General features: G+C 44.0%; 1 protein-coding gene across 3 annotated transcripts in view; it reads right to left on the bottom strand.

Moving 5' to 3' along the window:
* The window catches only part of WDR26 (WD repeat domain 26), a 36,518-nt gene extending 13,342 nt beyond the window's left edge, over positions 1-23,176 (bottom strand). The window contains exons 1-7 of one of the 3 annotated variants that reach the window (XM_021679499.1): positions 22,660-23,176; positions 20,746-20,845; positions 20,540-20,644; positions 14,841-14,977; positions 11,474-11,571; positions 10,192-10,348; positions 3,491-3,629 (exon numbers count right to left, since the gene is read on the bottom strand). In XM_021679499.1, coding sequence (XP_021535174.1) covers positions 3,491-3,629; positions 10,192-10,348; positions 11,474-11,571; positions 14,841-14,977; positions 20,540-20,644; positions 20,746-20,845; positions 22,660-23,072 — 1,149 coding nt within the window. In that variant the 5' untranslated portion in view covers positions 23,073-23,176. The remainder of the gene's footprint in view (positions 1-3,490; positions 3,630-10,191; positions 10,349-11,473; positions 11,572-14,840; positions 14,978-20,539; positions 20,645-20,745; positions 20,846-22,659) is intronic. The other 2 variants (XM_021679495.1, XM_021679497.2) reach the window with 2 other exon arrangements.
* Between the last annotated feature and the right edge of the window lie 268 nt (positions 23,177-23,444).

The raw sequence follows: 23,444 nt of genomic DNA, 5'->3' as shown, positions 1-23,444 counted from the left end.
CTTACTCCTTTTCGTTGGTCGACAGTCCGTTTTATGGAAATACCCTATTTTGTTCATCCACTCAGCAGCCAATGAACGTCTGGCCTGTCTCCAGCTAGGACTACAGACAAGTTTTTGTGCAGATCTGTGTTTCTGCTTCCTTTGGGGACACACGCTAGAGCGGAGCTGCCAACTCTAGGTCTCCTGAGCGTCTGCACCATGCCCCCTTCTCACCAGCAGCACTGCGGCTTCGTGCTCCTCAGTAAGAGCGCCGGTCGCCAACAGTACCTCAGCCCAGTCTCATAACCTGAAGGTCAAGTGTTCCTCCCCCGCCCCACATGACAGGGAAGGAGACGGAGTCTGCCACGGTGAGAAGCAGCGAGGGCTGTGCCTGGGCTGCTGGCCTCTCACGAAAGTGGACACCTTTGCTTGAGGCTAAGGGGTGCAATTTTACCCTGTGAGTGGTGAGCTGCTCAAGATTTTTAAGCTGGTGAGTACATAACAGAGTATTTGGTTTTAGGAGGAGAACTTGCACGACAATGTGGAAGATGAATCAGAATGAACAGACGGGGGGACACGGACACCCCTAAAGAGCCGACAAGAGCCATTAGAGTTAAGACAAGAAACGAGGTCCAAAACTAACACGGTCTGCGCTGAAAGACGTCAGATCAGAATGTACTTGGAACATAAAGTACGTATGACAGGAGGAGACAAGAAATGTCCAAAGACAACCTGCAGGTTTCTGTATGGGGTAAGGACGGATGTGCACAGGAAACAGAACAAGAGGGATTTGGCTGCAGGTGGCAAAAAGTGATGAGTTAAGTGTTAGACTTTGTGGTCAAAGAATGACTGAGACCAGTACCGGGCCTGTGGAATTCTACTGGCGAGGACTCAGAAGCAATTAAAAATGGGTCTGGAGGGGCGCCTGGGTGGTTCAGTCAGTTGGGCATCTGACTTTGGCTCAGGTGGTGATCCTGGGGTCCTGGGATGGAGCCCCGAGTTGGGCTCTGTGCTGAGACGGGAGTTTGCTTCTCCCCGCCCCTGCCCCACTCGTGCTGTCTTTCTTCCTCAAATAAATAAAATCTTAAAAAAAAAGAGAGAGAGAGAAATGGGTCTGGAACTCCTCTGATAAAACTAGATTGGGAATTTTTTTTTTTTGCCAGAAATGTCAATGACAAATGGATATGGTACCTCGTTTCTTCACCGGACCTTACGTTTATCATTTATTCCATTACTTAGCCCATCTGCCATGTCTGACAAAAACCAGCTACCACTACCACTACTTCTGGGTCGTCCCTGGGAGAAGGCTAACAGGTGGGGCTGTTCGTGCCAGAGCATGGCACCGATGGCCACAGGCCGGCGTAACTTAACAGGCCGTCCGGGCTTTTGGATGGGCGCAATCACAGTGGTGCTTTGGATCCACACAAACAGTTTCTTCTAAACTGAATATAAACTACTTCAGAAGTATTTAACTAAAACACTAATTGTTTCAGCACATTAATATAATCCTGTAAAAAAAATAAAATTGAAAATAAATGGGGATATGAACGCTAGATCTTCACAAGTAGTGTCTCTACCCTAACCTAGCTCAAGTGGAAATACCATGTTCATGGAATCCACTCAACTGTGCTCAGATTTTGGGTTGGGAATGGGTAAAAATGTTTTTTGGGGGCAAAGGTAAGAAAACCTGTTAAAAGAAACCAGGCATTGGGATCACATCACATTAGGTGTGGAGCCTAACGCGGGGCTCCATCTCACGACCCTGAGATCTGACCTGAGCTGAAGTCAAGAGTCAGATGCTTAACCAACTGAGCCACCAGGTGTGTCAATCACCTCAAATCTTAAGGTCCTTCTCCACGTATTCTGTTTTCTATCCATTAAAAAATATACACACAAAACACATACTCAAAAATATCCCCAATTTTAAGTTTTTCAAATAGTATTTGACATAATAAAATGCTATCATACTATACTCTATAGTCCATGGCATCTCAGACTGGAATGAAAGCATTAACCCTGCGTTTCCCAAGCTAATCTGGCCACAAAAGCCCTTTACACGTAACACCTATTCTGACAAAAGCACTCTGGTCTAAACTCCTTAGCCAAGTATACAAGATCCTCTCCTTGACTGGCGGCTACCAGCTCCACTAACCTCACCTCCCACTCTGCAGTGTAACCTCTTCCCTGGGACTGCCCAAACCCCAGCCACCTTTTCCTTTTCCATGTGTCCTGCGGGGCCCAGTAGAAACTGGTTTTGCCTCGATAACAGTTCACTCCTTCTTCTGCTAGGACTCACTTGTCCTACTTTCCAGTTCCAGGGGGGTTTCTCCTTTGAGCCCCTGTGGCACCCACCACGGAACAATTACATGGTACTATCATGAGCTCATGGTGAGGCTGCAAATAAGCTCGTGCTCAATAAATGTGTGCTAAATGAAGGGCACTGTTACATACTGCTGCCAAAAGAAATCATAATAAAGCATAGTTGTTTTTTTTTTAAAGATCTTAACTATTTGACAGAGAGAGATCGAGAGCACAAGCAGGGGGAGCAGCAGAGGGAGAGGAGAAGCAGGCTCCTCACCGAGCAGGAAGCACGATGCGGGACTCAATCCCAGGACCCCGGGATCATGACCTGAGCCGAAGGCAGATGCTTAACCATCTGAGCCACCCAGGCGCCCTGCCCTGGATTCTTTTTTTTAAAAAATATTTCCATCTGTGGTCCGTTTTCTCTATTTTTTTTTGATGTAAAAGTCCACAACTTTATTTGGGACTAATATCATATTCTATTTCTAAATTTTAAACTAAGATTATTTAGTTATGATTTAAACCAAACATTTCTCCTTAACCTATGTAGAAGCATGTATTTCTTTTGATAGGTCAATAAATGTTCCATTGGCCAAAAGAAACAAATACTTATTTCTACAAATCTCTAAGTCATCTTGTTATAAACAAAGACAAAAATCTGATTTTAGAGAGAACTCAGAATTTTACATCCAGAATACAGTACTTTTTGTACGTAAGGTGGAGGGAGTGTTTAACAGAAGTTCCACAAATCACACAAGACAATGAAAGATTTCAGAAGGCAAAATGGTAATGAGTCTTTCCTAACTTGTGACAGAATGGTAAATTGAATATTAACAAAGATAAAACGGGCAAGGGGCATTAAGACTAGCAGGTCTGGAGTACTATTCCCGGATTTGAGTCTTAACGCTGCCACTTACTAGCTCTGAGAGCCTGGGCACTTAATGTCTACCTCAGTTTCCTGATCTGAAAACAAGAGATGTGAGTGTCCCACAGAGTTATTCTGAGGAATAAACCAGCACACACTCTATATATCTACATATACCATCTAGAAAACACAGGAGAAGGTAAAACATGACAAAAATGACAGAGAAATGCTCTTAGGAAAGAACACGTTTATATATGCACCCTTAAAACATATGTAATTAGATGACGAATTACCTTTTTGTAGTCTACACACACACACACACACACACACACACAGAGTACATACCGGATCAACTTGCCATATGATAACTGTGGTATCTTTCGATCCTGTGGCTAGTTTAGTGCCGTCATTGGAGAATTTACAGAACCACACTTCATTACAATGCTCCGTAAGTATCTGCTGAGTATAACATGGGAACTGCCTCCTAAAACAAAGAAGTTCACACATAATTATTCTTCCAAAATAGAGTAATCTAATAATGAAAAAGGTGAAACAAGTGATAAAACTTCTTTGGATATAAAAACTTTAAAAATAAGATAGGAATGCCTTTGCAGATCTCAATCATGTTTACAATGGTATGTTGAAAAAAGATTATTACAACATTAGTCAAGGCAATCTCCGGGGAAGTCAGTGATCTGAAGTCGACTTCAGGGTACCATTTATTCTTTTCCCCTTTCTCAAGATTAAATAAGAGTAAAAGTATGTGTCCATCATAGAATTTTTTGGTCTGATTAAGTCAATTCATATAAATAAAAATTAACAATCAGGATTTTGAGTTTGTGTAAGTTGGCTGGCATCATGAGGAATGTGCATTTTTATTTACATAAAAGGAACTTGATGTAACAAAAAGAGACGAGGCACCGCAGTCAGGCAAGCTTGGGTCACAAGCTTTCAGGTCTCCGGCAAGTCATTTCACTCCTTTGAGCCTCACTCAGTTCCTTCATCTAGAAAAGGACATTAATATACACCTAACAGGGTTCTTCTCAGGACGAGAAAAACATCTCTAATTCCTGGAACGCAATAGATACAAGTGATTACTGAGATATTTTGGGGACAGCAGAGAAGGTGCAATAGAGGGAAGGGGCTGCAGTGGCTAAGAATAAAGCCTTAAGAACAGGGGCAGCAGAGTGAGGGAGACCAGGTTCAAGTCCTGGCTCAGCCGTTTTCTAGGTCATTTCCCAGAAACCGGTAAACTCGTTTAATCCAAGTCTCAAGTTTTCCAACCATAAACTAAAGACAACGGTAGCTGCCTTATGGAATTTTTTATACGAGGATGACATACAAGAATGAGATGATGAGGGCGCCTGGGTGGCTCAGTTGTTAAAGCGTCCGCCTTCAGCTCAGGTCATGATCCCGGGGTCCTGGGATCGAGCCCCGCATCGGGCTCCCTGCTCAGCAGGAAGTCTGCTTCTCCCTCTCCCTCTGCCCCTCCCCCCTGCTCCTGCTCTGTCAAATAAATAAAATCTTAAAAAAAAAAAAAAGAATGAGATGATGAAGGTGGAGCATTCACATGGAGCCCAACACATGGCTGGCACTTCCTCAGTGGCAACTACTACTATAGATTAAGGGCAAAGAACTCTATGACTTCCGACTTTGAGAGGAAAGGTAATCACAAGAGTGACTGTGCGCAGGAAGCACTTTTCAAACCATGTGTAAACCGTCTCACCCAGAAGCCCTGGCCACGTGTGGCTGCTCAGCACTTGAAAGGTGGCTAGGACACCTGAAGAACTGGACTTTTAAATGTAATTTTAGTTTCTTTACGTTTAAATTTAAATGGCCACATGTAATCAGTGGCTACTTTTTGGGTAGTATACACTCTATTAGAGTCTCTGTAAGATTATAAAAAAGTTATTTAAACATTAGCGGATAATATTTTCTTTTCTTTCTTTGGGGGGGGAGGGGGTGAGGCAGAGAGAATCGCAAGCAGACTCTGCGCTGAGCGTGAAGCCCGACGTGGGGCTCGATCTCACGACCCCGAGATCATGACCTGAGCCAAAACCAAGAATTAGAAGTTCAACTGACTATGCCACCCAGGCACCCCATAAATGTTTCTCTTTTTAGCTGAAGTTCAGTTGACATGTAACAGTAAATGGGTTTCAGCTGTACAACGGTGACTACCACTATGTACACAGTGGTAGTCCACCAAAACATCCACCGCAAGTGTGTCACAATATCACTGACTAGATTACCTACTCCTCATCCCCAGGACTTGATGAACTTTTAAGTCTGTCCTGAAAAATGGTCTTCCCTAGTTTTTCCCCAACCAATCTATAATTTAAAAATGTATTTTATCAATTCACCAGCCCGATAATATATATTTAAAACTAAATTAACATTCTTTATCTGGCACACACAGAATCTACCTTAGCACTTGGCTATTTGGAGGCTGCTTTAAATTTTCAGACTGTCTAAAAATTGCTTTAATTTAATTTTTAGTTTTTAAAAGATTTTATTTATTTGACAGAGAAAGACACAGCAAGAGAGGGAACACAAGCAGGGGGAGTGGGAGAGGGAGAAACAGGCTTCCCGCTGAGCAGGGAGCCTGATGCAAGGCTCCATCCCAGGACCCTGGGGTCACAACCTGAGCCAAAGGCAGACGCTTAACGACTGAGCCACCCAGGCGCCCCTAAAAATTGCTTTAATTTTAAATTATTATTCTGTATGTGAACTTAAACAGAATCGATACCAGCTGACATTTATTAAGCACTTACTAGATGCCGAGCACTGTGCTACATGTTTATAAAAAGTACTGCTAATTCTCAAAACTAACTTGCAAGGCAAGTAATATCTCCAACTTCATGAGGCTTGAAGAGGGCACGTAACTTAACAAATCATAAACTGGTAACTGAATTAGGTTTAAACATATGGCTGACTCTGCAACACCAGTTTTCTTTCAAATATCATTTTTTTAAACTGCATTTTTCAAGACTGTTAGATAAAATTCCAGTCAAATAAGTACTTTCAATATCAACAATGTTTCCCTGCCTCTTATGGGCAGTAATCAATAATGATGTCTTTTACGGAGAAACACTTTATATTTAGGCACAAAATACACAATAATTTAAATGGGTAAAACGGATCATGAATGAAAAAACAGATCTAAAATCAGAGTAGCAAAATGTCCTTAAGGAAGGACCATTTCATAATCAGAATTTAGGGCACAAATCATCTAGTCTACTGACAATCAGTTGTAACTGAAAGTCATTAAAGGGGTATTTAAATTAACATTATTTTTAGTATTAAGTCTTTGAAAAAGACTAACAGCCATAGTTTATTAAAATCCTAATTTTAGGATTTTAATCATCAGAAAGCTGATGACTGTTTTCAAGTAAATTTGAAATTTAAGATGGTGTTAAAAATATCAGTACCTTCCCAAATAAAATTGAATAGTGTAGTATTTTCATTAAACTGAATCCTAACATTTTAAGTTTCCATAAATATCTCCTAACAATCCTTTACTAAAAAATGAATACTTATAAAGTTACCTATGGAAACATCCTTCCACTGGTTGCTGGTGAAAAAAACTCCATAAATTTAACCAAATATATGTATACACTGTGAAAAATACAAATAATACACAATCTAATGATAACCCTTCCGTGCTGATTAGGGTTTTAAAAAAAGTTACAGTTCACTTATTCATAATCAATTCTCTATTCTTCAGAGAGAAGAGAGAAAACTTGGTATTTAGATTTCAATGCTAAGAATTACTTTCGAAAATAGAGATTTCTAGTTTCAATGCTAATCTAATTTCTACGAGGCAGTAAAGCAGATAATAAAAAATATCAACTTTTCTTTTGACGATCCCTAGATGAAAGGGGAATACTAGGAATTAAATCACGTTCAGGTTTTCTCTTCCTAGTTCAGCAACATCTGTAAAGACTGTGGACACTGGCTTCTTGCCTGACGCATCCCTCCTCAGTGTCTGACTCTGATGGGCTGCTTGGACAGGCTGGGGAGATAGCAGCCCCTCGCGGAGATTGGGAATTCAAGAGGAAAAGCAGACTCTGTGGGGACAGTGAGAGTGGAGGGGAGTTCTACTTCTGACAGGTTGCCTGAAAGGTACTCGAGCAACACACACAGGTATGAAGGTCGAAGGCTTAGGAGATCAATCCTGCAACTCTAGCCCAGACCTGGCCGCCATCAGAACCTAAAGGAGGGGGGTGGGAAGACAAAGAAATCTTCTGGAACACACCCTTATTAAAGGGACAGGGACAGGGGAGGAGCCTAAGGAGCAGCCAACAGTGAAACAGAGTCTGCAATGTTTTTGAAGTCAAAGGAACAGTTTCAAGGCAAATTAGTCAAATGCTATAGAAAGGTCTAGATGTAGGCTGGAGAGCAGTCACTGGATTTAATCAAGTTGTTCCTCACCGATACCAGCAACAACTGTGGTGTTGTGTTGGCTGCAGAAATCTGAAGAGTGAAGGACACAGTACTGTGAATGCGCAGAAGGGTGTTACTTTAAGCAGCAACCTCTAAGGCAGGTGTGTGTGCGTGTGCACGCACACGTGAGTGTAGCAGTGGTTAGCAGAAGCACAGAGTCAAAGTTTTGTCCTGTTTTTAAAAGACTATGGGGAAAACCTGTCCATCAGTGGTTAGTTCTGAAGAGCATGAACTTTCGTTCCTATGCAAACTTCAGGAGTGCTTTCTACGCAGCTCTACAGGAGAGGCTGATCCCTGTTCTGAGGGAGAAAAAGTCAGACTAAACATTCGCCATCATTTCCTTTCACAGGTACTGTAATAGAAATCAAGGCACTTAGGAAATATGGAGGTCACATTCTCCTAGATTTCAGTTTCCACTGACACCTCCTGAACCATCAAGTCTACCCTAGATACTGTTCAGGGCATTCCACCAGCAACACATTCACAAACCAAAAAATGGTTTGGGTTCCCGTCTGCCTTAATTTTAACATTGGTCTCAAATTCCCCAAAAGAGCCGTAAAGGATGAAACCATATACCCTTTTAATCTACTATCTTCTACCTCTATTCAACTCAAATGAAAAAGTTTAAAAATTCTGATAATATCAGAACAAAATCAAAAATGGTAAAAAGGAAAAGGATTTCTAATCACTTTGTTTTAGAACATTTAAGACACACACCATGTATTATCCAGTACATTAAGATGAATGGCACTTAAGTCACTTAAAGCCAACAGCTCAATCATCCTCAGGTTTTCACTGCATTTGGGGAGGGAGAAGTGAGAACTCAACCATATGTGAAGCAGTTTACACGCACCTCCTCGCCATCACCTCCGGTCACAACGCGCACGCACGGCTCACCTGAAGCGCACCTCTTCGCCATCACCTCCAGTCAGCGCACATGCACGGCTCGCCTGACGCGCACCTCCTCGCCGTCACCTCCAGTCACAGCGCACACGCACGGCTCGCCTGACACATACCTCCTTGCTGTCACCTCCAGTCAGCGCACACGCACGGCTCACCTGACACCCACCTCCTCGCTGTCACCTCCAGTCAGCGCACACGCACGGCTTGGCTGACGCGCACCTCCCTGCCGTCACCTCCAGTCACAGCGTACACTCTCGGCACGCCTGATGCGCACCTCCTCGCCGTCACTTCTGGTCACAGCGCACATGCACGGCTCGCCTGACACGCACAGCTCGCCTGACACGCACCTCCCTGCCGTCACCTCTGGTCACAGCATACACTCACAGCTCGCCTGACGCGCACCTCCTCGCTGTCACCTCCGGTCACAGCGCACACGCACGACTCACCTGACACACACGGCTCGCCTGATGCACACCTCCCCGCCGTCACCTCCCATCACAGCACACACGCACGGCTCGCCTGACACGCACGGCTCTCCTGACGCGCACCTCCCCGCCGTCACCTCCGGTCACAGCATACACTCACGGCACGCCTGACACGCACCTCCTCACTGTCACCTCCGGTCACAGTGCACACTCACGGCACGCCTGACTCGCACCTCCTCGCCGTCACCTCCGGTCACAGCGCACACGCACAGCACGCCTGACGCGCACCTCTTCGCCGTCACCTCCGGTCACAGCGCACACGCACGGCTCGCCTGATGCGCACCTCCTCGCCGTCACCTCCAGTCACAGTGCACACGCATGGCTCGCCTGACGCGCACCTCCCCGCTGTCACCTCCAGTCACAGCGCCCATGCACAAAACATCCACAGCTGTTCCCAAAGCCCACGCATGGTCTACACGTTGGCCCTGCCTCCCCACACCACTTCCAGTATTTCGTCAGTGATCTTTGCTAAAGAAACTGGGCATGGGTACTATAGCTGTTCATGTGTGGTTCACCAGACCCAAATCATTTCCCTCCTGAAATCTGAAAGATTTCAGAATTAATTTTTCAGTATCTTAAAAATTAAAGTTCTGCTTTAGTTTTGGAGATCGTTGTTAAAATAGCAGGAACATTTCCACTCAAACTACTAATATCTAAAATCGAGCTGAATTATGGACATGGACAGATATAATAACAAAATCCAAACCAGAAAGTTAATGCCTGTTTTTCTAACCATTTTTTGTTTAGAGGCCAGGTTCTACTAAAAAGCAGAACTTCCATTATGGACCAACTATTTCCATGATCTTTATGGGCATAAAATAATTGAGGCTGTTGTTAAAACAGCCGTTAACATCCAGAAAAAGTCCCTCCGTGCTGTCTGGCATCCAAGGACAACAGACCTTCCGGTCGCCAGCATCCCCGCCCCACACCACCCACAAGCCCTTATGAAGATGGCAGGACAGATAAAATGACCAACCGACACCCAGACAAGAAGAGGAAAACCAGGCTTCCCAGCTTCCCTTCTCGAGATGCGGGTTCCCTATGCAAACACGTGCAAGTGTCTCTTAAAGTGTCCACTTCAGTAGGTTCTAGCTCCGCTCGGACACTAAATCAGACACCAATGGTTTCACGGTGACAGGAGAAAGCCCCCAAAAGAAAACGTTTTAACCAAGTTCCTACTGAGTCTGTAAAAGTAAAAGAAGTTTTGTCTCTTACCTACTACAAACATGATCTATAAGCAGAGACACAGAATCTAGGTTATTATCGAGTTTGGTGTTGTGATATAGGCACCGATCCCTCTGTAATTCCACTGCCTGCCGCAGGAGAGTCTGTAAACGCCGTGGGGGAAGCATCACTGATGGCGGCAAATACGCTGTAAAACAAGACAGTTTTAAAGAGAGAAATAACAACAAACGTTAAAATACCAAGACAGTATAACCTTTAAGACACTTGCCCCCCTTCTGTTGCACCTGCCGGCGCCCTAGAAATCTTATGTCCCTCAGAGCAGGAGAGGTGACACAGCGGGAGCTTCAGGCGTGTTTGTCAGCAGCTACAGCTATGTTGTCACAAAATGGAACAGATAGGAGGGCTTTAATCTGTACGTGAATTTCCAAAAACACAAAGCAACCCCCCCAAACCCCACTACCAACAACCCCCCCCCCCAAAAAAGCCAGTGATGATGAAGAGAAAACCTGCAGAAGACTGTGTACTGGAGGGAGATTACAGATCACTGACAGTGTAAAAGGAACCTCTCCCCAACAAAGGGCCAGCCGACAGGTGGGGACAAGCACCAGGTCTCATCAGATTGCTTCTAATGCCCAGGATCCTGTGCAAACTCCGGGAATGACTGGTGTTTTGATGTGGATACCCATCTCTTCCAATCCTTCCATGTCTCATACCTCCCCAACCACATGGTTTTCTGATTCTTAGGATCGCTACTCCTCACCTCTACTCCACACCTCAACGTGAAACACACAGAATAACATGATTTAATCCGAGAGGGAAAAAAGATCTTCTCTATAAAAATGTGGCAAAAATAAAACCCCGACTCTAATCTGGAAGTTATATAGAACATATCTGGGGGTGGGGGGGCAGAGAGGAAAACAGTTTACTTAAACCTGGGCCTTCCTGTTGAAATCAACAAATACTTAAAACACTTGTAGTTTACATTTCCGGTTTATGTATTTTTTCTTCCAACCACAGCACTCCTCTCCCCCAGACAAAATCTTAACGGGAGCATTACTGCATAACACAAACGAAGGGAGAGCTGCCCTGGGACCCGTGCCCTCTCCCCCGACTCCCGAGGAGGTGAGCTGCTTTGCAGACTCCAGGGCAGTCTGGAAACCTTTGCTTGAAAGGGCTTACTGGATTTTCCCTTCTTCCCTATGTAACTGCTCACTGAGCATGCATCTGGACACAAGAAGTCTTCCTGATCAATTCAGAGTATCTATTTCTAATTAAGAGAAAACACAGAAACACCAAAAAGTAAGACTCTTACTCTGCAGTTTGTCCAACAGTTTGGATCGGGAAGCCGTTCCTTTGCCTTCCCATTCTGCTTTTGCACGTAGGTCTTCTGCATGGCTACACATCAGATACCTAAAAACAGGACAGAGAAAGCACCAAATATTAAACCCTTTTCTTTGGGTAAAATAATATAATTTTTCATAATTAAAAAGTATTGATCATACTTAGAAATATATATCAAATTCTTACTAAGAAATACTAATACTAATCAAGAACAAATTTCTACCGTGGACCCAATTCATTAATACAACCTGGCACCTGCATATATTTACTAAAATGTAGTATCACGGTAACAGCAAAATGTATGATGTTACTGTTATGACATACTATCATCTGTTAGTAGAACATACTCCCTCGTCTGTTATTATCATACATCATGCTGTGTATGGGGCTCTTCCTGGGTGCCAGGCTCGGTCCCAAGCTCTCCACACATACCACCTGACTGAAAGTGCGCCACAATCCTGGGTGAAGGGAGCACTGGCGTTCTAATTTCACAAATGAACCACCCAAGGCACAGAAAGCGTAAGGAACTGGCTTAGGGTTAAGAGGCAAAAAAGGGGATATGAATTCAGGCATTTTTAGTTGCAAAACTTGCTCTTAACTACTGTGCTAACTGAATTGCTTCTCAGTAGTAAAACAAAACTCCCCCCAAACCCCAAATAAAATAAAAAACCCTTCAAAGATATTTATACTAAGTTAATTAAACAAAAACAACATACCTTCAAGAGTTTATCATAAACGTCACTCAAGAAATGGTATAATTGGATAATCATTCTTGGGTCATCCTGTGAAAGGTATTGAGATCCCAAAGCAGAAACTTTGGGAACTGCTTTATTACTCACTATATGTGCCGAAGGAGGCATAAAAGCTAAAGTCATGGATTCTGGAGAATACATGAGGCCCCCTGCTGGAAGTGTGACCCTGACCTTGTTCTGGCTCTTCTCAGAACTGGCTTTAAAAGTAAAAGAAGTGAAGGCATTATTCAGACATTGAGATTAGACCTGGCGAGTACGTCTCCTGCTACATTGTCTGGTACTCTGTTCTCAGATCTGTTCTCACTTGTAAAAAGGTTCTTAAACAGGGAAGTAAGGATTAACTAAGACAGAGTATATTAAGTACTTGGTCCACTACCTGGTATACAGATGGAGCTTAATATATGATAAGAGAAGTATGGGAAACCTCTCAGTTGATGTGTCACCTTCTTTTTCTCAACTGCACCAAGCAAACTGCATTCAGCATTGAGTAGTTACTCGCTTCTTACCCAGGAGCAGAGAACTACCTGCTCTCTTGCTTTTTATTTAGTACATGGTGTCTTAGCTGATGAGAACTTACTTTGCTTTAGTAGCATGAGTAACCTGATTCAAAATACCCTATATAAGAAGTTGGGTATTGCAAAACTACTGGTTTCTAAAATAGCTTTTTTGGGGTAAAATTTATTATCAATAATTTTATGGAAAAATTGTTCACTTTTTAAATTTTGCAAAAGATACCTATGATTGTTTCTGCCCCTTCTGAAAACACACACTACACCTTAAGGCTTTCAAAGAATGTCTGTTTACGGGAAGCTGTGTGGCATAACTGAAAAGATGCTGGACCACTGGGAAAAAACCCTGGATCCTCATGCCAGCTCCGCATCTGGCCATCTTTGGGCCATTTCCTTATGGGAAACAGTCAAGGGACACACCGAGTGAGGTTCATTTTGGAATCAAAACTATGTGATTAAGTTATATGTTCTGTTACCAGAACAGGTGACACAGAAATCAGACTCCTTATCAAAGAGATAAACAGAACCAGGGAATCTGTCAACTACAGTAGTAAAACACCCAGCCTGCTGCTCGAGGATGCAGCGGGTGAGGACTGATGACTCTGCCATCAGTCAAACCAGGCCTGGAATCCTGGCTCTCTGCTTTACCAGGCAGGCTGGTTACTTCAGTTCTCCAAGGTTTAGTTTCCCTTTCCTCAAAAACCCTAAAATGAACCCTATATCTCTTTGGGTCCATCGTTTTGGCCATCATTTTGTATTTGTAAACTCATTGTGCATCAATGATGTTCTAGAGGCTGGGGCCGTATCATATAATAAAAAATGCTATAAAAAAAATTAAAAACAGTGATGTGACAAGACAATGCCTGTTAGGTGGTTTTAGGAGAGGACTTCTGGGCTGGGACCTGAGCACCTAGTAGCCAGCTATGGAAAGATTCGGGGAAGAGCATTTAAGATAAAGGGAAGTGGGAGCGGCTTGGCCAGTTAAGGAACAGAAAAATCATTAATATCACTGGAGAGTAAATGAAGGAAGGAAAAGATGGTGAGAAAAGGTCAAAGACTCCAAAGGCTTGAGCAGAGATTCTGGATTTTAAGGGTGATAGAAAGCCAGTGCGAAGTTTTAAGAAAGGGAGATAAATGGCTTAATGTACGGTTTTACTTACATATTTATGTATTTATCTGGCTGCTGTGTGAAATGTGCATCATTAAGGGAGTGAGACTGAAAGCAATGGGACTCATGAGGAGTTCACTCGAATATTCTAGGAAACACATTTATGGATTCACTAGGATAGAATCTGTGGAGATGGAGAGAAATGGACAAATCCGGGATGTTTTAGAGTTTGGCCAACACATGTCAGAGTTAAAGGATTTAGGAAATGCAAGGATGAGGTTTGTTTTTTGTTTGGACAAAGGTCTTACCGTTTACTGAGATGGGAAAACTAGGGGAGGAGCAGGTGGGGGGGCGGACGACAAGTGGATTCAAGAAGCTCACTGTGGACATACATCTCTGCGACACCCCAAATGGAGACCATCAAGGAGGCAGTCAGATACATATACTGGGACCTGAGATGAGAGCCTCCGGCAGAGAGATGGTATGTGAGGGCGCGGCACAGAACGAGGGGACCTGGCGGGGTATGTGGACAGAGAACAGAAGAGGGGCCCGGATCTGAGGCCTCGGCCCCCTGACATGGAAAGAGCAGACGTGACGATCAAGTGAGACTGTGTACAGGAAATGCTCAGCAAGGACCTGGGGCGGGACAAGCACACGTTAGGAAGAGCGTCCGATGCGGCGCCGTGGAAGGTTCACCGCTCATTGTCTGCACAGAAGGTTATGCCACAGGGTTTTGATGAAAGACTATGAAATGGCGATACGTATTTCTTCTTTCTTTCACCCACTTAAGTATCTATTCTAATATGCAACGCTTCCTAGGAGGACAAAGTAGCCTGAACGCATTTGAAGGAGTGTATCCAGAACAATATTGTGCAGGGACGTAGCCCGACTCCGATCTTGGAAGAGTGGCACCCGTGCTGGCCCTGCCGGCCCCTCCGTCACCCCGGCATCAGGAGCCCGCGTCCTTACCCGCTAAGGACGTGAATGCGCTCCGTGTTGTATTTCAGGGGCGTCAACTCGCAGCGCAGAACTTGAAGCGCCTCCAAGACCTTGCCGTCCTCCAGGTACTCTAGGTACTTCTGCTGCAGCAGCAAAAACTTCATCCTCTGACAGGACAGAAAGCAGCAGTGAGGGGAAAAGTTGATGGGAGGGTCAGAAAATGTTTGTGCCTAAACAGAACAGTAGAAACCATTCTACTATGCCCTCTGAAAATCACTTCTTACAACGCTTTAAGATGACTCAAACTATTTTGGTTTAATAGTCACAGTAGATTAAATGATCACCTTGCTCAATTCCACATCTTCATAAAACTGCTTTGAACCAATAATCCCAAATTAGGTAAGACCATTAGCGACCAAGGCATCGACAGAGGAAAAAATGAACTCTGCCCTTAAAAACATTCACCTAGAATTTTATTCTTGCGTGAAAATTCAGAACTATTCCAGGTATTCTAAATTGGTTTTAAAAGACTGACTCTTACAATAGGGCATCAGGGGGTTTGATGCCACAAGTTTTAAAAAAGATGGCAGAAAAACCGGTTAATGGAGGAATTATTTAAAACCTACAATGTGTCGGAAGGACTAAGCAGACTGCCAAGCAGAACTAGAGCCTTGGGGCAGAGGTCACAAAGCATCAGGCGAGGCTCATGGAAGTAAGGAGAGCTGTCCAGCAAAAGGCCTAGGGGTCCACGTGCGGAGTGGGCAAGCGTGAGCCTGATGGCCTTGCTCTTGCTAGGAGGTCTACGACAGAAGGCTGAACTCCAAAGTCTGCAAAAGGAGTCAGTATTTGTCTGTGTGTACTGCTAACAGCCTGATCGCTGATGCATTTAACTACGGGGCACAGACAATTATGATCAGCTCGTTTCCCCCAAAAGGACAAACCGTTTCCTGCTCATGGTGAAGCACTTTCGCACGGAGTTATTTCGCTGAAATGGGTTTGGCTCTGATACTTTTTAATGTCCCTTCACTCTACTATGGTACTTTTAACTGGAAAGTGATCATCATGGTCTTAGCAGCCTTTTTTTTTTTTGGCTAAAGAGAGATACTTATGAGTATCAAGTTGAGCATTTTTTACAGTAGAAGACCACTGTCTGGAGGGACTCTTTCATCCTATCTGCTACGGATGGGTCTGGAGCGAGCCGACGGAGGCAGGTACGGAGGTCAGCGGACAGAAAACGTCAGCCATATTTAGAGACCCCAAGAAATACAGTGTCAAGATTTTAAACCCACTTAAAAGAAAAAAACAAATAATAGCCTTTTCTTCCTCAATAAAATGTTAAGTATATATATACTGCTGTCCCAAAATGGTGTGGAGAAAAGATCATTTCTTCAGAGAATTAAGAGTACCATGAACTTCTCTGCACGATTTTCTAGTATGGAGTATTTAGAAGAAAGGCCTACCTACAAGCCTCTAAAAATGGTTTCTAGGGAAAGTAAGCAAAACAAACCCTGTCAGGTAAGTTAGGCTTACATTTAAACACCTCTTTTGTAAGATGCATTGCATATGTTTGGTGATAATCTAAACTTAAATCTGTAACTAAAGAACAGAAAAAATTTCCAACTATCAGATGAGCTCCTTTAACTCTAGAGAAACGACACCTCCCAGATTCTACACATCATGCTGGACTAACGAATGCCTCAGAAACAGATCGCTTACCAAGATGCCCTGAAAAGTGTGCTGCGTGGAGCCCAAAGTTACCCTTTATTACGTCAAATAACAAAATACTCTTGGGTGTCCGTCAGATAACAAAAACCAAAGACTTAATAAAACAATTTAAAAATCAAAGTATTTTATATTTGAAGTTATTCTGGATATTCTCACCATTTTATCTCCTGAAAACAACTTCCATTCTTTACGAAATGTAGATTTTTATACATTTCTGTTTACCGACACTGTCACAGTTATATTTCACATAGTGTTTCTGATTCAAACCTGAGAATCACGTTTAGTTGCACTCTTTTTTCATTTAAGTGCCACATGGAACTGGCCAGTATGTGTACTTGATTTCTCCACTCAATTTTCTTAGCGATTGGAAATTTGGAGAAAATTACTTTTTCATGATTTATTTTTGGGGTGCCAACTATGAGGTCCTAGGCACAGCCCCCATTCCAATGTGTGTAGGGACAGTGCCCCAAGTGCTGTTTGCTCCTTATTTTCCCACCAAGATCCTGCTGGAACATGCTTCTGTCTTTCTAAGGGGAAGGGGCAGGGTGGGAGGGGAGGGAGGCAGGACATGTGAGGGAAGCTCATTCAAATACGTATTTCTGGATATACAGGGCATGCTATGAAGGCAGCGCAGACAATTTTCTAGGAGCCATTTTATCCAGATGAAGACTAAGAATCTCCTCAAACAGGGTATCAAATCCTGGTAGTGCACATGGCAATGGACAGGCTGCTGGCCAAGCATAGCTAGAGATTCAGTTGAAAGACAGTATGTTTATTCTCCTAAAAATCAGTTCCATTCGTATTTGACACATAAGGATGGAGAGTAAAACTGCATTTCACTTCCCAAAGTTTAAAGCACAAAAATGTAAGCACAATTTCAAGAAAATAAACACCTTTCACAAATGATGTTAATTATTTAAAATTTTAAAAAATCAGCAAAACTAAAGTTTGCTGAGGTGGGGACATAGCCTTATGAACTTTTTTTTTTTTAAAGATAACAAGCTTCTTTTAAATGAAGAAAAAAAGAAAGAGGCTGAGAAAACAAACTGCCCTTTATAGCTCTTCCCAGCTCCTAATGAGAACTCTGCGAGAGTACTTCTGTTCTCTGATAATTTCCCAGCATCTTTCGGCCCAGGGTGTCTGTCTCTTACTACCCAGTAGGACCGTGAAAAGACAGCTCCACATAGTAGGTCTTGCTGTTGCCTCCCATCCTACCCAATATTGGGACTGCTGTACCCTCTCCTCCCACCTAACTGTCCTGACTTCCACTGAAGGAAAAGTCCGAGGCTACACAGACTATCCAGGGCAGGCTCCCTGCTAACTCAGGAGTGGTTCTGACTAATTGTGCAATAAGGTTATAACCAAGTTGTATCAATTAAACCATGACTCAGAGGAAAGGGGAAATGAATTATATTTAAACCATGGCTTTCAAAGCCCTATTTAACTTTAAAAAACAGTAGTTAATTTTTGTCCATGAAATTAGCATTTGAGCGCTTTTCTTTTCTTTTTTTTTTTTTTTAAAGATTTTATTTATTTGACAGTGAGAGATACAGCGAGAGAGGGAACACAAGCAGGGGGAGTGGGAGAGGGAGAAGCAGGCTTCCCGCTGAGCAGGGAGCCCGATGCGGGGCTCGATCCCAGGACCCTGGGATCATGACCTGAGCCGAAGGCAGACGCCTAACGACTGAGCCACCCAGGCGCCCCTTGAGCGCTTTTCTTAAGCACATTTCTATTATACTAAAAAATAAACACAAATTTTGGAGGAGTTTCCCATGTTACTGGCCTCTCTACCCATCCAAACTCCCCTGACGTGGTGAAGCACATTTGAACCCAAACTGAAAAATGTTGATTCAGGAGCTCACTTTCCAGAAAATCCAGAGCAAATTCTGCTATCCATGGTATCATTTGACTGGAAACCATTAAGAAATATGGGGGGTAGGTGGGGAGAGCAGAGAGTGGATTGGGTCAATAAAGATGTTTGGGCTTAAAAAGTAAAATATAATTTTAGTTTTGATTAAGTCATCAAATGTGTCTGGGTGTACAATTAAAATAATTATGTTAAAAAAAAAAGAAGTCCCAAATAGTTGTCTTCTATGGTATTATTACAGCTACCCTGGGATTGGGTTCTCTTCTGGAGATGGAGTGGGGGAGAGGAGTAAATCTGAACACAAACTAGAAGGGGGAAAAAGTGCTGAACTGAATCTTAAACCTGGAGCCCCTTTCTTTGTACAAATACCTAAACAGTTTGATGGTGCGAGGCTCAGCCAGAGATTTAACCTTCATCTTTTATTAGATACTGCAATGTTCTATAGATTGAACAGGCTGTAAAAAGAAAGGACTCTTCCTCGTTATCTACAACTACCTTTCTTGAGTTTACACGTTGCTTCTAATGAAGGTTTCAGGTAGTCATAATCTAAATAAAACATAGAAGCCCCACATTTCTGTGAACAAGTAAGAAAAAATAGGAAGTGACCCTATTTAAATTTTTACTACCTAATTACAAAGAGACTTTGAAGTGAGGATTTAAAAAAAAGGCAAACAATCCTCCCAAAACTCACACACTTATTTTTTGTCTGTATTTTAGGGTCACTTTCCATTCTGTTGGAGCTAATTATTTATGAGAAACTGCCCAATTAAAATATACTTAGGTTCTTTTTTTTTTAAACCCCAAACACACTGACTGGGAAAAATTTAGTTGCTGCGAAATGTATAACCCTTTTAAATGTAGGTGTTTATTTTAACTTCTGTGTTTTCATTTTTTAATATTTAGCATGGAATTGATCATTCCATGAGTTAATTTATTATCAATCATCTGATTCCACAGTAAGTAAAAATTTGCTTTAAAATATTTACTGAAAGCAAAAAATATACATATTAAGTCATCAATTTACATTAATCCGTATTTGTTCATACTTGTTTGTACCTTCAATTCGCCTGAAGTCCATTCTCTAGAATTATATATTATCAATTTGAAAACTTTTGTAATTAAGATTCCCCCCGCCAAAAAAACCCCAAAAACAAGAACAAGAGGCTCTATTAGGTTTACAGACAAAGGCGGCAAGATTAATGTTTGACCCAATTAAAAAAAAAAAAACCAAAAGGTAACAGTAGTCATTTACTAATATTTAACAAACAGCTGGTTTCCCTACTTGACTTCCTACTGGCCTTCTTTCCCTCCCCCACCAGACAGGAAACTGCTTTTGACAACAAATGAATCAGCTCGATGTTAAAAGGCCAGCAGCCAGCAGCTGATTCTTCATGGTTTCCAATCGCAGGCACTTAGAAAAACTTATCCCCCCCTCCTCTCCCTCACCGACATCTACAAAAGAATTAAAGCCTACCAGCAGAAAAGATTCATCAAGATTTATGAAAGAAGCTAATAGGTTAGACTACTGAACTGATCTTGTCGGGGAAATAAGGCCTGTAAGCAGAGCCCAGTGGTCAAATCTGCACACAAACCCTCCACCAGAGTGATCCACATTATACACACATTGACACTGTCAGTACACACAACTGGAATGCAAGAGTGGAAAATGGTGAGCACACCAAAGGAGTTGTTTTGAATTAACTGTAATTCCCAAAGATTAAAAAAAAACAACCAAAACCAGGACAATTCATGTATCAGCTACTTAAGGCTATAGGATGCACACACCCAAATACATTTCCTCTGCCAGCACGATCAGTATAAATAACGTGAAAGCATAATTTATCTTTGATTCCACAAATATAAAACTGCTATTAACAGCACTGAAAACATGAAGATCTTTCAATTAATTTCTAGAAGCTTAACTTATAAAGTAGGTTCAAACAACACATTTACTAAACATGATTTTAAAAAGGTAAAACTTTAAAGCATCATCAACACTCATCCTAGTTTACAAACTTAATTATATGAAATTTAACTATTTTTAGGTCTTATCTTTTGTAAGAGACAGAAGCCTAGAATTATCAATAACCTACTAAAATAAGCATGAATGTGAAACTAAGAACAAAAGTGTATTTACCACAATTATTCCCAACAACGTTTGAGAGATTTCAAGTGCGCCTCTTACCACAATAGCATGAGGAGAATGCACTAAAGGCTTTAGTTCATTCAGGTCATTTTCTGCCTGCAAAAATTGGCATAAAAGAAAAACAAAAATGTCACAGAATGCACATTCCAATATATAATTTTAGCAGCAGTCACACAGCTCTATATGCCCTACTTTACCTTCTCCCAGTCTCCTTCCATGACATGATTTCGGAATTTGGTGGCAGAAGGATGTTCTAAACGACATCCTGACTCTTGCATGAGGAGATCAACAGTCTGGCTGCAGGAGAGATACAGTGTAAAAAAGACCTGGCCAACTTGTAGGATTCACTCTTCTAAATCAACTCATGTCCATAAAAACAGTTGCAAAAGTTTTCAAGCTAACCTCATGATGGAGAAAAAAGAAATCAATAGTTGTTTTCTTTTTTTTTAAATTGTGCTTGGCTCAACAAACTTGCATTTTTAAACGGCCACCGTGATGTTGTTTTATCTAGTCAGGTTGAAACCAGAATCAAAAGAAGTTCTTCCAATTTTTACCATTTAATGCCTCAGAAATTTAGTGAAGTATAAAATCTCCAAGAACATGTTGTAACCAAGTGGTTAAATAAATAAAAACCAGGGTACTAACCACGTTACAACGTCTCAAAAGATAGAAATTGTTAGCTCCAGACAAGGGAAGAGAGATGACCTGGGTCAGGGAAGGGCCTTACATCCAGACGCGATGTTTGCACAGAAATTCTACTAGGTCAATCTTTAAAATTAAAATAAATCCAGCACCAAAAATCACTCTTTCTCTCTATACTAAAAATAGCAAATTTACTATGGTGTAGGTTCCAAACAGTCACAAGTTATTTCCTCCTGCTGCTGTCAGCTTGCTTCTTGTCTCAGTAACATGTTCTGTTAGCATTTACAAAATCTGTTTTCATACTAATCCTTCTCCTTAGGGAACAAAGTGAAATCTTTCGAAGATCTATTTCTCTTTGAGAGCTGAAAAGATCTACCAAATGCAGTTTGTCTCATCAGATATTCTGATACCTAAGAATCTTTATCAGTTTTCCCTATTTGTGTTTATGTTTTGATGCTTTCTCATTCAGCTCTGTTTATTTTTCAGCTAACCAGTGCCACGATCTGCCAGAGAATCAAAATACTTAGGTCACTTTTACAAAGTGCTCCCCTCACTCCCCCCTCCTGCAAGAACAAATCTGTAGATCCCAAACTACACCTGGGCTGGCCCTAAGAGCTGCTTTTGGCCTAGGCTCTGAAGCCAGGAGGCGGACTGCTGCATGTCCCCCCCTTGGTCTTATTCTGGCTTTGCTTCACCCACTATCAGGCTTGCAGGGCACTCCCCCCTCCCCACCTTCCACCCCCTCGCTTTTCCTTTGTGTCTACAGATCGGTGGCTTCACCCTATTTTAGGTGCACAAGGCTACCGACGTTGTATTTGAAAATAAACGGTTGCCCAGATCAGAGGTCCCCTTTTCACAGGCCTTTTCTTGTAATTCAAGTGGGATCCCGAGTTAGTGGCAGGCCTCTCGCACATACACAAGGGCCTTTAGATGACACCAACAGGGTATTTCACTCGGTGGCTCCCAAATTCTGCCAGCCCCTCAGTTCCCATGAACACTTGTAGGCGATTGTCTTTCCTGATTGGTGGCTGGCCTGGGCTGTCTGTCATAGTTGGGGGTGGGGAGGTGTCCCACAAAGATGCCTCTGAGATATACTTGAAAACCAAATCCTCCGAGGTCCATTATTTCCAGCAGCTCGAACGCACCCCTCCCCCACCACGCAGACACACACTCCCGCATCTGTCTTTATTGACAGACAATTCAGCTCCGAAGGTGTGCGGGCAGGGGGCAAGGTCCCGGCTTCCTGCCCCCCTCCCGAGCCCGCCACCGCCTGTCTCCGTCTCACGCCCCGCCGGGCCCATCCGTCTCCCCCTTCCCGGCAGGTCAGCTGCTCCTCCCCGTCCTCCCGGGGCCCGGGCCCCGCGGACAGCGCACGATCTCTCGCCCGGCCGAGCTCCGTCCGGCCCCCTCCCCCACGCGGCCTCCGGGCCTCGGTCCGTCCACACCGGCGGCCTGGCAAGGGCACTTACTTGAGCCCTAAGCCATTCAAGTGCTGTCCTATGAGCCGAATGACATCCTCGTCGGACTGGGAGAGCCGCTTCTTCTTCTTGAGGCTGCTGCCCAGCTCCGGGGTGGCCGAGGAGGCGGCGGCGGCGGCGGCGGCCGAGGCTGCGGCGGCGGCGGCGGCTGCGGCGGCCCCGCCGGGGACCCCGTTATTGACATTCAGGCTGTTGCTATTGTTGCTGGCGGCGGAGGGGGCGGAAGGCAGCAGCCCGTTGGCGTGGGCCAGGTCCCCCGCGGACGACGACGACGAGGGGGACGACTCCCCGTTCTGGGCCGACAGGCAGGCCAGCTCCTGGGTCTGTCCCTGGCCCCCGCCGCCCCCTCCGCCGCCGCCGCCGCCGCCGCCTCCTCCTCCTCCTCCTGCCCCGTTGGCCTGCATGATGCTGCCGCTGACCAGGCTGTGGCCGCTACTTCGGTGGGGGGCGGCGGCGGGGGCAGCGGCCGGGGGCAGTCCCACCACCACCACCACGGAGGAGGAGGAGGAGGACGACGACGACGACGACGACGAGGACGAGGACGACGAGGACGGAGGGGAGAGGCCTGCTCTGCCTGCCGAAGCCCCGGGCTCTCCTGCTCCCTCCGCCGCCGAGGCTCGGGGTTTCTTCCGCGGGGGCGGGGAGGCTCCGCCGGCGTCCGAGTCGGAGGAGGAGGAAGCGGAGGCCAGAGTTTCCTCGCCGAGAGAGGCCGTGGTGGGAAGCCGGCGGGGCGAGGCGGGGGCCGGGGGAGGGTCGGGGCGAGGGGGCCGGGGGCG

This window comes from Neomonachus schauinslandi, chromosome 6, assembly GCF_002201575.2.
Source record: "Neomonachus schauinslandi chromosome 6, ASM220157v2, whole genome shotgun sequence".
Taxonomy (NCBI): domain Eukaryota; kingdom Metazoa; phylum Chordata; class Mammalia; order Carnivora; family Phocidae; genus Neomonachus; species Neomonachus schauinslandi.
Note: the sequence above shows the minus strand (reverse complement) of the source record. Positions and strands in the feature narration are given on the sequence as shown.